The sequence below is a fragment of the Lactuca virosa genome, chromosome 7 (assembly GCF_052849685.1).
Source record: "Lactuca virosa cultivar CGN04683 chromosome 7, Lactuca_virosa_CGN04683_v6, whole genome shotgun sequence".
In the NCBI taxonomy this organism is placed as follows: domain Eukaryota; kingdom Viridiplantae; phylum Streptophyta; class Magnoliopsida; order Asterales; family Asteraceae; genus Lactuca; species Lactuca virosa.
This window is the reverse complement of record NC_136432.1, coordinates 287,861,729-287,874,466: the sequence shown is the minus strand read 5'-3', so window position 1 is coordinate 287,874,466 and position 12,738 is coordinate 287,861,729. Positions and strand designations below refer to the sequence as shown.

At 31.7% G+C, this 12,738-nt stretch overlaps 2 protein-coding genes across 6 annotated transcripts; one reads left to right on the top strand and one right to left on the bottom strand.

Moving 5' to 3' along the window:
- Window positions 1–884: 884 nt before the first annotated feature.
- LOC145125031 (coiled-coil protein) lies at window positions 885–5,263 on the bottom strand. 4 transcript variants are annotated; one of them, XM_079060522.1, is made up of 5 exons: window positions 4,722–5,263; window positions 3,562–3,941; window positions 3,377–3,490; window positions 2,705–2,929; window positions 885–1,211 (listed from the first exon to the last, which is right to left on the bottom strand). In XM_079060522.1, exons 1-5 carry the CDS (start codon window positions 4,977–4,979, stop codon window positions 971–973), a joined length of 1,218 nt encoding a protein of 405 aa, XP_078916648.1. In that variant the 5' UTR covers window positions 4,980–5,263; the 3' UTR covers window positions 885–970. The 4 variants fall into 4 exon arrangements, with proteins under 4 accessions (XP_078916648.1, XP_078916649.1, XP_078916650.1 ...); XM_079060523.1 differs by having other exon boundaries at window positions 3,562–3,919; window positions 4,722–4,840; XM_079060524.1 differs by having other exon boundaries at window positions 3,562–3,970; window positions 4,722–4,835.
- A 140-nt stretch (window positions 5,264–5,403) lies between these two features.
- On the top strand, window positions 5,404–11,565 carry ABCG26 (ABC-2 type transporter family protein). Of its 2 annotated transcripts, none has more exons than XR_013715760.1 (9): window positions 5,404–6,103; window positions 6,199–6,491; window positions 7,564–7,719; window positions 7,852–8,035; window positions 8,868–9,146; window positions 9,391–9,675; window positions 9,844–10,128; window positions 10,834–10,934; window positions 11,035–11,153. XR_013715760.1 is itself a non-coding variant. In XM_079060520.1 (9 exons), the coding sequence occupies exons 1-9, from the start codon at window positions 5,891–5,893 to the stop codon at window positions 11,302–11,304; spliced, it is 2,073 nt and encodes a 690-aa protein (XP_078916646.1). In that variant the 5' UTR covers window positions 5,406–5,890; the 3' UTR covers window positions 11,305–11,565. The 2 variants fall into 2 exon arrangements, 1 of the variants encoding a protein (XP_078916646.1); XM_079060520.1 differs by having other exon boundaries at window positions 5,406–6,103; window positions 10,827–10,934; window positions 11,035–11,565.
- The last annotated feature ends 1,173 nt before the right edge of the window (window positions 11,566–12,738 follow it).

Genomic DNA, 12,738 nt, shown 5'->3' with positions numbered 1-12,738 from the left:
GGTTGTTGCTTGGTAGCACATCAAGGACGGATCTTAATCGATGTTGTTTTTTATTTATGGATTTTGAGAACATCAAGGGTGGATTGTTGTTTCTTAGTTGTGGCCTTTGAGGAAAAAAGTGTATATGAACAATGCAGTCTGGGCGGATGTTTAAAGATTGTGTATAAAGTTGGCAAATCAAGTAGTTTTTTCGATATAAGCTTTTTTATTTTTTGATCAACAAAAAACATCAAATCAAAGGGTGTACAAAAAGATAAATATATTTAGTAATTGAGTCACCATTTATAATTCATCATTTATACTTTTATATTTTATAAAATCATAAGTATAAGTTTACCAACTGTTTAAAAAGATAAATATATCCCAACTTTTTTTTTAACAAAATAACACCGACTTGTACTTTCATGTTTTTTTTTTGTTAATTAAATGTTGTATTTGAACAATCTCATTGTAACCCTTAAATACTTTGATCCTTCCATTTGTTTTTTCGGAGAGACGAGTTGTTCAAAGATTAATAAAACATATGGTTGGTTCTTGGAATCAACATGAGATAATTGATTGGTGCATAAATTGTACAAAAGATGAAACATTGTTACATTATTTAAGCACACAAAATTATAAATTCCAACTGATTTCCCTAAAAAGTGGGAAATCCTTGGGGTGAAATAGACAGAAATAGATGACGACAATTGGAGCTTATTGGAGAGTTTTTGGGTCAAATAACTATTGTCATCATATAAGTTTGCTTGTGAATTTACAAAGCTCTTCATCATTTTGATTATATGTTATTCTTTAAAGCAAGGTTGAATGTGTAACTTTTGCATCTATATCATGAATAGTAGTTGAAAAAGGCAATAAATGGGGTACCAGAAAGGAAACTAAAGTGATATAGAACTAAAGTGATATAGAATTGATGAGAATAGTGTTGAGAAAAGTAGATTAAGGAGGTTTGAAGATTTAAGATTACTACTCAAGCGAGGGGGAGAGATTGAAGGTAGTCGTTTTCTTTCCTTATGGCATCAAGATCTGCCTGTAGTTTGTCGATATTTAAAGTTCGTGTAGCAATACTTGAAAGCTTAGTTTCAAGGTCTGTCATTTCTCTACGAGCTCTGTCAGTTGCAAGGATCTTTTCAGATATTTCTTCAAAACTCTCATGGATACCTGTCACCAAAATGTGTGCTTGTTCCCCCACTTGATCCTTCTTTGCTTCCCTACAAAACAAAACGGACAATCAATACTACATACATTTCACTTTCCATATTCATATCAGTAAAAAGTTTTCTCTTGCAATTTTGGTCTTTATATGAGGTTCTTGTACATTTTTGTTCCATGTTAAAAGTAAAATGATTACTTTTGGTTCCTGAGTATAGCTGATATTTTCAATTTTGGTCCCAAAAATAGTCATTATACTTGAAATAGGGACCAAAAACGTTTTAAAAAAAGAGTAAATTACACGAATGGTCCCCATGGTTTGGGGTAATTTGCACGTTTGGTCCCTAATTTATTTTTCTAACTCGGAAGGTCCCTGTTATTTGTTTTTGTTACCCGATTGGTCCCTACTATTTGTTTTTGTTACGCGTCGGGTCCATGTCTTACCTAAAAAGACTATTATTTAAATAAGAAAAAAATGGTGGAGTATGTAAGGTAAGGTGAAGGGGGTGGGGTTGGGGTATGTTTATTTAAATAAATTAAAAAATCAAGGGAAAAATAGTCTTTTTAGATAAGACAGAGACCAAACGCGTAACAAAAACAAACAGCAGTAGGGACCCTCCGAGTTAAAAAAATAAGGTGCTGTTTGTTTTTTTAGAAAAACTTCTTCAAACCACTTTCTGCTGCGCGACGCAGCACACACGCAACACTTTCCCTCTCGCAGCAGTTTGTTTTTTGGAAGACTTCAGACTGCAAAACCTCTGCGCGTGTGCTGCGTGGCGCGACACTTGACTTGCCTCTTCAAACCTCTTCAGCTTTCAATTTTTTGAAGTTTTTTTTAGAATTTTGGTATAACTTTAATTTTTTTACCGTTTCCGTTAATAATATTTTCAGTTTCAGTTTCAGTTTCATCTTTTTTTAACGTGTGTAATTTTTTACGAACTTTGTACACATCATTTGTAATACTTTCTTAATTTTTTTTATTATTTTCTTTTTTATGTTTTTTAAAATTAGTTTTTTTTTTTCTAGAATAAAGCTGTTAGCTTCTTTTATATTTTTGTAAGTTTTTTTTTTAAAAAAGTTTTATATTTTTGTTTTTTTAAATGTTATTTTTAGTACTCTTTCAATGTTTTAAGACTAGAATTATTAAAATTTCGGTGTTGAGAACTATTTTAAGTTTATAAAATTAGTTTATTTAAATTTCAGTTTACTGCAGCAGTCTGCAGATGTTAAAAAACAAACATGCTTCTTATTATGGGCTGCAGCCGTTTGTTCCACCTCTTCTGCTGCAGAGGATTGCAGAGGTGGTCCGCAGACTTCATGAATTTTCGCTTCGAAAAAACAAACAACACCTAAGTTAGGGACCAAACATGCAAATTAACGTAAACTATAGGGACCATTCGTGTAATTTACTCAAAAAAAAACCTCAAATAAGTACCAGGCTTGCAAGAAGAAACTTTTTAGGACAAAAGTTGGAAATTTGACAATACTCAGGGACCAAAAATCTAATTTAATATAATAATTAATTAATAATAAGTTTATAACATATGATTACCTGAGTAGTGTTTCATCCACCACAGCGTAAGTTCGATGCAGGCGTTCTTGAATGATGTTACTTTCTAACTGAAGCTCTCGGGTCTCTTTTAAGATACGTTCTATGTCGATCTCCTGTTTCCTGCTATTTTTGGTGATCTCTTTTATCCGTTCAATGTAAGATCTCCTTGTTGCCAATTTCGCTACTTTCTCAACTTCTCTTGACACCTTGGAAATTTCCTCTTCCCTGAGTTACAAGTTACAACAATATTAGTAAATTACATTTTTGGTCCCTGAAGATAGCTTGTTTTTTCAATTTTGGTCACAGAAAGTTTGCTTTCCAATTTTGGTCCTAATTTGAGGTTTTTGTGCATTATTCCAAGTAAAATTATATAATAGGGTCCAAAATTGAAAAAAATCAGCAATACACAGGCACCACAATAGTAATATTACTTGGAACAGCAATAAAATGAAGGATACAATAACCTCAATTAAGCACCAAATTTTCAAGAGAACTTTTTGGAACCAAAATGGGGAAAAAAAAAACTATATCCAGGGACTAAAATTAGTAATTTGAGTTGGAATAGGTACCAAAAACATTACAAGAATCTCAAATAAGGAACAAAATTGTACAAGAACTTTTTGGGACCAAAATTGAAAAAAAAAAAAATAATAATAATAAAATCAGCTATACCTCTGCTTTGTTTCAAACAATATGGACTCCAGGTCTTGAGACTCTGGCTGATTTGCACATAGAGCTTCTTCAAGATTTCTTTTTATATCTTCTAAAGGCTTTATGATGCCTTTCCTGTAGTAGATCAACACTCTATTATAATAAAATAAAGATCATCATGAGAAACAAGAGTGTTTTTCTGTTACCATTTTGACTCCAGTTTTGCAAGATTGTTTTTCCTTGCGTCTATTTGCTCATTTAGCTGTGTAATGTGTGAATCGATGTGTTGTTCATCACAAGCCATTTCCACTGCTGCTTTCAACAAATCATGAGCTCCAAAATCTTCTTCAGGATACTGAATTGAATTTGACACCGCTTCTTCAGTTCTCAGTTTTACACCTTCGAATTTGGTATGCAAATCTTGTTCCTCATCATTGGATGATCTTTCTGATTTTTCATCATTTATCATTGCTTTTGCATTATTATCCTTTGTGTTTAATAATACTGCAGTTGTAGATGATTCAGAGAGCTTCCCAACCAAAAATCTTATCAACCTATACATGTCTTCTTCGGATGGATACAGGAACTGCCGTAAGCAAGAGATATATTCTCTTTCTAAGAATATTTCAGAACAATAATTATATAATATACTTATCTACTTTCATTAATAACATCATTATAAACTAGAAAACCATATGAGCATACATCCATACTCAAATTTGGGCGTTTCTATCTATAGTATCAACAGGCACATGGTTTACAGAATCACAAATCATATATTGTAATGCTACATGATATGAAAATAAACAATTAACTTCTTTGTTTTTTCATTCACATGATAACAGAATCATATATCATATATAGTAAGGGTACATGTATATTATAGTCACGACACCAATGATTGAACTATTACACTGAATCTTAAAAGGGAGGTACATTTTCACTTTCACCTTTAGGATAACACTATCAACTTCTATGATGCAAATTGATATGAATTTTGTCACAAATTAATTCTAGAATTTTCTGGAAGTCGTTGACTAGTTCTAATGAGCAGTTAACTATGAATTTCTTGGCATTGTATATTAATTTTGAAGTCGACGTCAAAATATAATTTGTAAAATTTTTCTCACAAGTCACAAGGGAAAAAAATAGGGATACTGCCTCTAGGGATCTCTTTCAAACGGAACCACTCACAAAACTTGAATTAGTACGTAAAACATTGAATAGATCCAACACAACAATGAATAAGAGAGAGAAAAAAAACGAGTATTTAAAATGCATCCAGTAAAAAAAGTCAAAGATCAATATAAAACAGATGAGCTTATAGTTAGCTGCTGAGAGGATGAATAAGAGAATAGAATAGTACCTTATGGAAGCTCATGTCGCCGATGTAACCTAGGTCTTTGACGGATGAGGCAAGATCGGTGCAGATTTTAAAACGATCGACCATAGAATCCGGCAAAGTGATCGGAAAGGATTCCGAGCTCGAAATTATACGAAGAGAATGAGCACAGATCGACACCAACGCTTCCGGTGTTAGATCTCCAACTGACAAAGCCTCCCGCGGAATCGCAACCCCAGCGTTCGCCAGCGAGTTCAACAAAATCTCTTGCGATTCTTCCATATCTCTCCACTCTCTTAGAGGCAGATTACGATTACACACTCAACAATCCAGGAATCATCTTGTTTCCATCATCACTCTATGTTATTGACTTATTCTTACCTATTTACCCAACTACATTGTTTTTACGATTCAATATTGTCAACTCTAACCCCTCTACTTTTTCTCCTACTTTTTTTTTTGGGCGAAAAAAAAATATTGAGTTCTTGACACGTTTGAGGGTGAGGGTCTTCAAATGATCACAATATGCAAATGAAACTTACAAAACGTACTTTATTTCTTACACATATTAACAATAATATATATATATATATATATATATATATATATATATATATATATATATATATATATATATATACTCATAACATCAACATAATTACATTTATTTATTCATAATAGCAAACTTAATTTTCTATAGCGTTAATAGCATTATGTAATCAACCATACTAAAAGATTTCACAAGTTTCATGTTACATATTGCTATTATCAAAATGTCTATATTGACAAAAATTAGAGTAATAGATAAAACAAGGTTAAAGTCATAAACGAACTTTGATATGTTTTTTTGGACAAAAATAATTTGTTAGCCGTTTATAAAATTAACCCTACAAAATAAAGTACTTTACCTACTATGTTATTTCCCTCCATTTTGCAAAAAAAAAAAATTACATTTGTGAAGATCATGTTCTTGACATGATGAAGTTTAAGTGTAGTTGGTCAGATTGGTGCGCCAAGGGTGTGTTACAACTACAAATTTGCAAATCTTTTTGCAGCTAAAAATTGTTGACATGCTGTTCAACAGCGAAATCGAAGAGACTATATAGGATTGATCTTGTTATGTTTTTAGTTGAAAGAATTTAGGTGTACAAACCCCATTAATTAAAGAAGAAACTCGGTTGCATAATCCTATCATGGATTCCGGGAGCCAAGATGAAATCGAGGATTTGTCATCTTTATCTCCTCCTCCAGTGGGTCCCATGCACATAACAGGCAACAATGGGTTTGTTCATAACTTGGATTTAATGGCTGCTCAGACTTACCTTAGAAACAGATCAAGCTCTCAGATCGATATCCAAGATGACGCCTTCCCTATCAAAGATCGTCCACTTCCCATTTTCCTAAAGGTGTTCCACGAAATGCTTCAGTGAACTTCTCTAACACTAACACTTGTAATTTGTTATGATCAGATATGTGAAGGTGGTTGTTATTTTGAATGCAGTTTGAAGATATAGAGTTTAAGGTGAAAGTGAGCAAGGCGACACCGGGGAATCCAGTGAAGGCGGTGATGTCGAAGGTGGTTTTGCAGGGGAAGAGTGAAGAAGACAACAATTATAAGCAGATATTGAAAGGCATAACCGGAAGCCTTGGCCCCGGTGAAATCCTTGCTTTGATGGGTCCTTCCGGTAGTGGAAAAACAACGCTGTTGAAGGTGATAGGCGGGAGATTAGGTGAAAACGTCAAGGGAACTGTCACTTATAATGATGTTCCCTACAGCCCAGCTCTTAAAAGAAGGTGTTACCCTATTATTCACTATCGGGGTGTTTGACTTATCTTTTGAGAGACTAAAAGTCCTTTTAGATAAAGATAGCAGAGAAAAGATGCTTGATAAAAGCTCCTTTTGGATTTTTCATAGAAGGAAAACTGACTTTTTGGAAAAGTCAGGAAAACCTATCTTTTTGTAACTTTTCCCAAAAGTCATTTTGGCCTTTCAAAAGATAACCCAAACACCCCCTTATTCTACGTAGTTTTTTTTTTTTTTTTTAAATAAGAAATATATATTTTCCCACATCCACAATCAACTAAATCAAATATTTTATAGTTCGTTAACGCCTTAACGACCTAATCTAATCCAAACAAATTTACATTTTTTGTAGTATAATTGGTTTTTACAATTTTAGTTTCAAAAAATTTTCTATTACCATTTTAGTTCTTATTTTTGTCTACGATCCAAGTAATTGACTATTTTTGTCCTTGGGTGTAACTAATTTTTCCAACTTTGGTAAAAAAAAAATGAGTCATTTCTTGCAAGGACAAACATTGTAAGAAAAGTTTTTTGGAACCAAAATTGAAAAAATCATCTATACTTGGGAATCATAAATGTAATTTACTCTAAATATTGTCTATAATTAATTTTTATTATACAAAAAATATGTTATTTCAAAACAAACTAAATCAATTTTTTTAAATATGAGAAAAAGTTGAAATAAAATACAAAATTATAGTCGTGTCTATTTGTACAGAAAAAAAAAATCTGAATTTTGGTACCTTTTTTTTTGTGCTTTTAAAAAAAAAAATAAGCCTAATTCATAATTTATAAAGTTGAAATAAGTGCATGATCAATTGTGAGATGGGTTCACTTATTTGGTTTGATTTGAGAATTGAGATTGCAAAAATTTGTTATATTTTCTTTTTATTAAAGAATTAATTTTATCTTATCGGCAAACTACAGCATTGGTCATCAATGAATGAATGAAATGAAGATAATCTTAGACTGCTTATTAGGCTTTTAGCTATACCCAATATAATAACTCCATTGAAGAAGAAAATTAAAATTTTGATATATGTTTGCCGAGTTTATATACAGGATTGGATTTGTGACACAAGATGACGTGCTCTACCCGCAATTAACAGTGGAGGAAACTTTGATTTTCGCTGCATTTTTAAGACTTTCGGGCAGCATGAGCCAAAGGCAGAAATACGAAAGAGTGGAGGTGATTCTTAAGGAATTAGGACTTGAAAGGTTGGTTTATACTTCCAATTATATAAATTATACCAGCGATTATGAAAAAATAAAAATGGAAGGAATATACATATACATATTAATGTTTTCCATACTAGTTAATTTTGTTATCATCTGAAAAATGAATAAAAGATGTCGTAAGACACGAGTAGGAGGAGGATTTATTAGTGGCATTTCGGGGGGTGAAAGGAAACGTACGAGCATAGGATACGAGATCCTCGTTGATCCTTCACTTTTGTTGCTTGATGAACCAACTTCAGGCCTTGATTCAACATCAGCAAATAAACTTATACAGATTCTCAGAGAAAATGCCAAGGTACTAAGAGCCTCCATATGGCTTCTTTCAAATTCAATTGCAATGCCACATTTCAATTTAATGCAAGAGACGTTGGATTGATCTTTCTATATTTGAAAGCCTTTCAAACACAATTAACAATGATTGCATTTTTTTTTTCATTTTCAAACACAATTAACAGATCAAGGCTATAAAAAGAAAAGTTAATATTACACTTTTTTTGCTTTAAATTTCATTAACATATTCAATTATATAAATATTAATCACGATCAATAGGGATAAAAAGAAAAATTAACTGTAAATATGATAAACATGCATAATTATGTAAAATTATTATTTTATAATTAAAATATATTATTCTAATTATAAATAATTAAATTTATATTTATTTATTATTGATTAACTATTAATGTTTAATATTTAAGATATATGTTGAAAAATATAAAGTAATCGTTGATATGACAGTGGGGACCATTTTTAAAAGATGAGTGATATTTCATTGACGTAGAAGTAATTATAAAAGCTGACATGGCATGTTTAAAAGATAAGTGACATTGCATTTATAATTTGATATGGATGGACTAAACTACTACTAACATATATTTTAGTAATATACATTCATGGTCCCAAAAAGATTTTTCTTGCAATTTTAGGCTTATTTGAGCTTCTTGGTATTTGATTTTTGCAATTATAGTCCAAAAGAGTCATTTTACTTGAAAAAGTGACCAAAAACCTCAAGGCCAAAATTGCAAGAAAAAACTTTTAGGGACCGACATTGAAAAAATTAGTTATACTCTAGAAGGAAAAATGAAATTTTTTCTAATATTGAAAATTTTGTTAATGGCATCTTCAGGCAGGGAGGACAATCATCACAACAATCCACCAACCATCAAGTAAAATGTTTCACATGTTTGACAAAATCTTATTGATATCAGAAGGCCATCCTATGTACTATGGAAAGGCAAGAGAATCAATGAGCTATTTTTCATCTCTAAGGTTCATCCCCGATATACCCATGAACCCCGCGGAGTTTTTGCTAGATCTAGCAACCGGTCAAGTAAATGACATTACTGCCCCTGACGATATCGTGACTCCTAAAGGCACTAGTGAATACGAGAAGGCCGTCATCAAAGTAAGACCTATTTTTCGACTAAATTACGTTCTTGGTCCCCGAGTACAGCTGATCTTTTCAATTTTTGGTCCCTAATGTTTTTGCTTGTAATTGTGTTCTTGTAACGTTTTGTGTCTTTTCCGAATACAGTGACTATTTTTATTCCTCGGAGTTTTGCAATTTTTGTGTAAAAAATGTAGTCATTTTACTTTGAAAAGTGGGACCAAGCAAAAATATAACTTACCAAATAGTTTTTTGCAAGTAGTATGTTCAAAACAGGTATAAAAGTGAACTGGAGACGAAAGAGAAAGAAGCAAATCATAGAACAGGGAAGGCACCAGAACATCTTAGATTAGCGATTCAAGTGAAGAAAGATTGGACGATAAGTTGGTGGGATCAGTTTTTGATATTGTTCAAGAGAACATACAGAGAAAGGTGGAGAGATTACTTTGATATGCTAAGAATAGTTCAATCTCTTGGAGTTGCAGTCTTGTTAGGGCTTCTATGGTGGAAATCTAGCTTTGCCACCGAGGCTCACCTTAGAGATCAGGTCAGTTAAAAAAGAGTAAATTACATTTTTGGTATTTTTCTTGTAATTTTTGTCTTTATTTGAGGTTTTTGTAATGACTACTTTTGATCCCAAAAAATAGCACAAAAGAAGAAAAATGTAATTTACTCAAAAAGAAGCCACATTTCCCTTTTTAACTGTTGTATGCAGATTGGGTTGTTGTTCTATGTGTGCATTTTCTGGACATCTTCATCGATATTTGGAGCGGTGTATGTGTTCCCATTTGAGAAGTTCTTTCTGGTGAAAGAAAGAAAGGCTGATATGTATAGGCTGAGCGCCTACTATGCGTGCAGCACTTTGTGTGACATGATCGCTCACGTTACTTACCCAACTGTTTTCATGTCCATTCTTTATTTCATGGTTGGATTCAAGAAAACCCTGCAATGCTTCTTCATGACATTGGCAGCCGTCTTATTAATAGCCATAACAAGCCAAGTAAGTTTAAATCTAAAATATACAGCCATTTCCAATCCTTTACACAATTTTTAATAACAATTCAGTTTTTTCTAAATCATATAGATTTTCAGTGATAAGACTTAAGAGCATCCACAATAGTATAGCTTTTCTATGATATCTAAGTGCCAACTCAATGTATCTCAACAATAGTTGAGCTTTCTCATCAAAATATATCCACAATAATTGATTTGTACCATGTTATTGTTTTTTTTAGGTTGGTCTATTTTAAAGCTTTTAACAAGAGCTTGCAACTTACGAGGCTTGTAATTTTACAAGTTCTATTGAGTAAGCGATGGTTGAAAAAGCTCTCACAATAGGTGAGAAGCTTTTTCAAAAAAAAAAAAATGAAAAAGCTGCTATTGACGATACCATTATGTATTTTATTTAAATAAGTATTATGTTTTGAATTACCCATATTAGTTTTTCTTTAAATTAGTTTGAAACATAATAATTGAATTTAATATATTTTATCAACAAATACACTTTACAAATAATAAACTAAAATGCATGAAATTTGAAGTTAAGCAACAAATTGCAGAAAAGTAACTTTCAAGTAAATAGTATAAAAGCATACGATATTTGATGTTTTACTGCTCACAAACACTACATCTTGTGTAAAAAATAGGATTTTGTGATGCCCTAAATGGATCTTTTTTTTTTTTTAATAATCTGAGTAGGGTGCAGGAGAAATGTTTGGAGCTGCAGTGATGAGCATTAGAAGGGCAGGAATGGTTGCTTCTTTAATACTCATGTTGTTTCTTCTAACAGGCGGTTACTATGTTCAGGTATGGACTTAAAATAATAAAATAGCCTTGATAAAGAGATGAAGGGAGGGCATAAAGGTCATTTTGTGTTAATATATATATATATGTGGTTTTGTTGCAGCATATACCAAAATTTATGCAATGGATGAAGTACATATCATTCATGTACCACGGATTCAGGCTGCTAATGAAAGTACAGTACTCGGGTGATGATTTATACGAGTGTGAAAGCATCGGGGGATGCAAGTCACTGCAAACTTCACCCTCTTTTGACACAGTCAACTTAAAAGGAGGCTGGAAAGAAGTTTGGATACTGCTAGGAATGGGTCTCGTGTATCGTGTCATGGCTTATATTTGTCTTCGTCAAAAGATTAGCCTAATTAATCTTTGATTAATACCTCAAATAAGATTTCATTAAGCATCCATTACCATTTTGTTGTATGACTAATCACACAAGTTACATATACATCTACTTTCACAAGTGAGAACCCATGTCCTTTTATGGGCCTTATAAAATGGATACATATATCTAGTACCTCCCCTCAAGTTTTGGGATACTTCACTTCATTCGGTTCCTAAATTTGTATTTTAAATTAAACATAGAAAATAAATCTCAAACATATGTATTAGGTTGTATACAATATTACAATGCACATATTTAAAACTTAATACTATTAGTTTTAGATTTTAAAGTTAAAACTCAATTGAAAAGCATAAAGATTAGTTATTATAGTTCACTGTAACTTTGACGATATATACGGTAATTGTTTCTTTTTTACTTAATGGGTTATCGTGTTACCCACTTAATCGGACAACTATACATGTTTGTTTATTTTTTACTTGATCCGGATAAAATGGCTTAATGGATTGAGCTAAAAAGAAAATTTGCTCAGTATATTAACTACTAAAACTAACTTTTTACTTGCCTTCCCCACTTTTTTTTTCCACCAAACTCCTCTCATGTAAAATATTATGAATACCGTTAATATTGATGAAAATTATGAAATTTGTTTTTTAGAATGTAAGAATAAAATGGTTATTAAGATGATTCACTAGGTATAGAAAAAAAATAGCAGACATACAGGGATGAGCTCTGTTCCAAACCGGTTAGAACCAAAACCGAAGGAGCCCAAAGCAAGAACCGATGCTATTGCGAATTAAAGGGTGTCCGTGGACACCCTCGAGCTTGTAAAGTTTTTCATTGTTTATATAAGAAAATCAAGATAGACCCATATTAACAATCTAGGTGGACACTAGTGATCACAAAACAAACAATTAAAGATTGTTTTGTATTTTTTTTTATACAATAGTATCTGATATATATATATATATATATATATATATATATATATATATATATATATATATATATATAGAGAGAGAGAGAGAGAGAGAGAGAGAGAGAGGAGGTTAGAAGATAATATGTAGAGAAAAAAAAATCAAATAAAAAAGGCAAGAAACAAAAAAAAAAGTTAACAAACATTAAATAAGTTTTTTTAGATACATAATCTATTTTTAAATCTTTTAAATTTGTAAACTATAGGATAAAATAATATGTAAGATGAGAAAAATATCAACTTAAAAAAAAAAAGTGAAAGGTAACATATACGATGCTTGTTTTAGATAGTTTTATGAGATAATGACAAATCTAACAAATTTTCCTAATTACTTCTCTTCTCACTTAATAGCCAAATTAAATATAACTTTTTTTTTTTTTTTTTCATTTTTACATATGAAACTGTAGGTGAAAAATTCACCTACGGTATGCTCTATAACATACGGTATCCCAAACCGTAGGTGAAAAAAAAACCGGAAACCGTAGGTT

Excerpts from the sequence above, each read along its gene's own strand:
- LOC145125031 (XM_079060522.1), bottom strand. The coding sequence starts at position 4,979 with ATGGAAGAATCGCAAGAGATTTTGTTGAACTCGCTGGCGAACGCTGGG. Across the intron at positions 2,930-3,376 it reads TTGTTTGAAACAAAGCAGAG|GGAAGAGGAAATTTCCAAGG; the intron begins GTATAGCTGATT and ends CTTGTAACTCAG. Across the intron at positions 1,212-2,704 it reads GTGGATGAAACACTACTCAG|GGAAGCAAAGAAGGATCAAG; the intron begins GTAATCATATGT and ends TTTGTTTTGTAG.
- ABCG26 (XM_079060520.1), top strand. The coding sequence starts at position 5,891 with ATGGATTCCGGGAGCCAAGATGAAATCGAGGATTTGTCATCTTTATCT. Across the intron at positions 9,676-9,843 it reads AGGCTCACCTTAGAGATCAG|ATTGGGTTGTTGTTCTATGT; the intron begins GTCAGTTAAAAA and ends TGTTGTATGCAG. Across the intron at positions 10,935-11,034 it reads CAGGCGGTTACTATGTTCAG|CATATACCAAAATTTATGCA; the intron begins GTATGGACTTAA and ends GTTTTGTTGCAG.